General features: G+C 45.8%; 1 protein-coding gene across 1 annotated transcript; it reads right to left on the bottom strand.

Moving 5' to 3' along the window:
* Positions 1 to 1,013: 1,013 nt before the first annotated feature.
* Positions 1,014 to 1,402, bottom strand: LOC133105423 (large ribosomal subunit protein P2-like). The gene has a single exon (XM_061211404.1). The coding sequence runs from the start codon at positions 1,347 to 1,349 to the stop codon at positions 1,014 to 1,016; it is 336 nt and encodes a 111-aa protein (XP_061067387.1). The 5' UTR covers positions 1,350 to 1,402.
* Positions 1,403 to 1,774: the final 372 nt, after the last annotated feature.

Raw genomic sequence — 1,774 nt, 5'->3', positions numbered from 1 at the left:
GTGTCCAGGCTTACATTTAGGTCTTTAATCCATTTTGAGTTTATTTTCGTGTATGGTGTTAGGGAGTGTTCTAATTTCATTCTTTTACATGTAGCTGTCCAGTTTTCCCAGCATCACTCATTGAAGAGGCTGTCTTTTCTCCACTGTATATCCTTGCCTCCTTTGTCATAGATTAGCTGACCATAGGTGTGTGGGTCTGTTTTGTTTAATATCTCTGCCTCTGATGGTATCCATTATATAGTTCATTGTTTCTTTTGTTTTTTCAGCTTTATTGAGGTATAACTGGTATACAAAAAACTGTACATAATTAATTTATACAATTTGGTGGGTTTGGACAGATGAATACACTCACAGTACCACCACCACAATCAAGGGAATAAACCTATCCATCACCTCCAAAAGCTTCCTTGTATCCCCACCCCACCCCCTTTTTTGGTAAGAATACTTAACATGAGATCTACAGTTAATGAATTTTGGGGTGCAGAATGCCTTACTATTAATTGTAGGTACTGTGTTGTACAGCTGATCTCTGGAGCTTACTTCACTGTTTTCTTCTGAAGTGGTTGTACTTCTTTGTTGTCAAGGTCCGTGTTAAGATAAAGGGATGAACATCAGAACCCTTTTTTGTGACAACCCAGGTGAGTTCAAAGGAGAAGAGGGAAAGCTCTCGTGTGAAGAACTACAGAAAAGCACCGGTCATCACTCTTCCTCTACACTGAACAGCTCTTCAGGGAGTATTTTATTCTCGGCTGCTTCTCCTCACCCCGATGTTGGGGAGGAGACTTTCCCCACTGAGGTTTGAGAAGGAAGGGGTAAGGGACTGAATACCTGTGCTACTTTTCACTGCTCCTCTCTGAGAGCGTCTGTGCAGCCGTGCTGAGTTTTAAGGAGTGGGCATTGATGGTGTCAAGACAACAGCTGGACTCAAAGGGCTTTTCCTATTTTTTTTTTTTTTCTTTTTTGTTTTGTTTTGTTTTACGCAAAAAGGGTTTTATTTGCAGGGGAGCGGGACTCTAGTCAAACGAGCCAAATCCCATGTCGTCATCTGACTCCTCCGACTCCTCCTTCTTCTCCTCTGCTGCGACTGGGGCAGAGCCCACAGCAAGAGCTGCAGCTCCTGGGGCAGCAGAGACGGCCACAGGCCTGCCGGAGGGCACGCTGGCCAGCTTGCGGATACCCTGGGCAATGACGTCCTCAATGTTCTTGCCGTTCAGCTCCCTGATGACCTTGTTGAGCTGGTCGTCGTCCGCCTCGATGCCCACGCTGTCCAGGATCTTCTTGATGTCCTTGGCGCTGGGAGAGGTATTGCCCCCAAGGGCGGCCAGCAGGTAGGAGGCGACGTAGTGCATCTTGGCGGCGGCAGAGAAGCCTCGCGCGTGCGACCTCGGCGGCGTCAGGGACGGAAAGGGGCTTTTCCTAATTTAGCCTTCCTGATCCCCCTGGCTGGACCCCATCTCCTATCTACACAATATTTCAAACAGCTCTCCCTCTCTCCAAGTGCTTCCCACAGTTGTCTCTTTTATTCCTCAGGTTTCTAAGTTTCAATAGTTCCCCCACCTACCATTGATCTTAGGAGAAGGAGCCAGCAGGCTGTGCTAATTCTGCTTCTTATTGTAATCAGAATCAAATACTAGTTTTTGACCCGTATCACAAAGAAGAGGCATTATAGTTTAAGTTAAAGTGCTCAAGAATCTATCCTAATAAGGAGTTAAACCAGATTTCAAACTTCACTCAAATTCAAAGTCTGTGTTCTTTCTATTTCTCTGTCTCTAGG

The sequence above is a fragment of the Eubalaena glacialis genome, chromosome 14 (assembly GCF_028564815.1).
Source record: "Eubalaena glacialis isolate mEubGla1 chromosome 14, mEubGla1.1.hap2.+ XY, whole genome shotgun sequence".
Taxonomy (NCBI): domain Eukaryota; kingdom Metazoa; phylum Chordata; class Mammalia; order Artiodactyla; family Balaenidae; genus Eubalaena; species Eubalaena glacialis.
The sequence above is the reverse complement of the archived record's forward strand: the minus strand, read 5'-3'. Positions and strand labels throughout refer to the sequence as shown.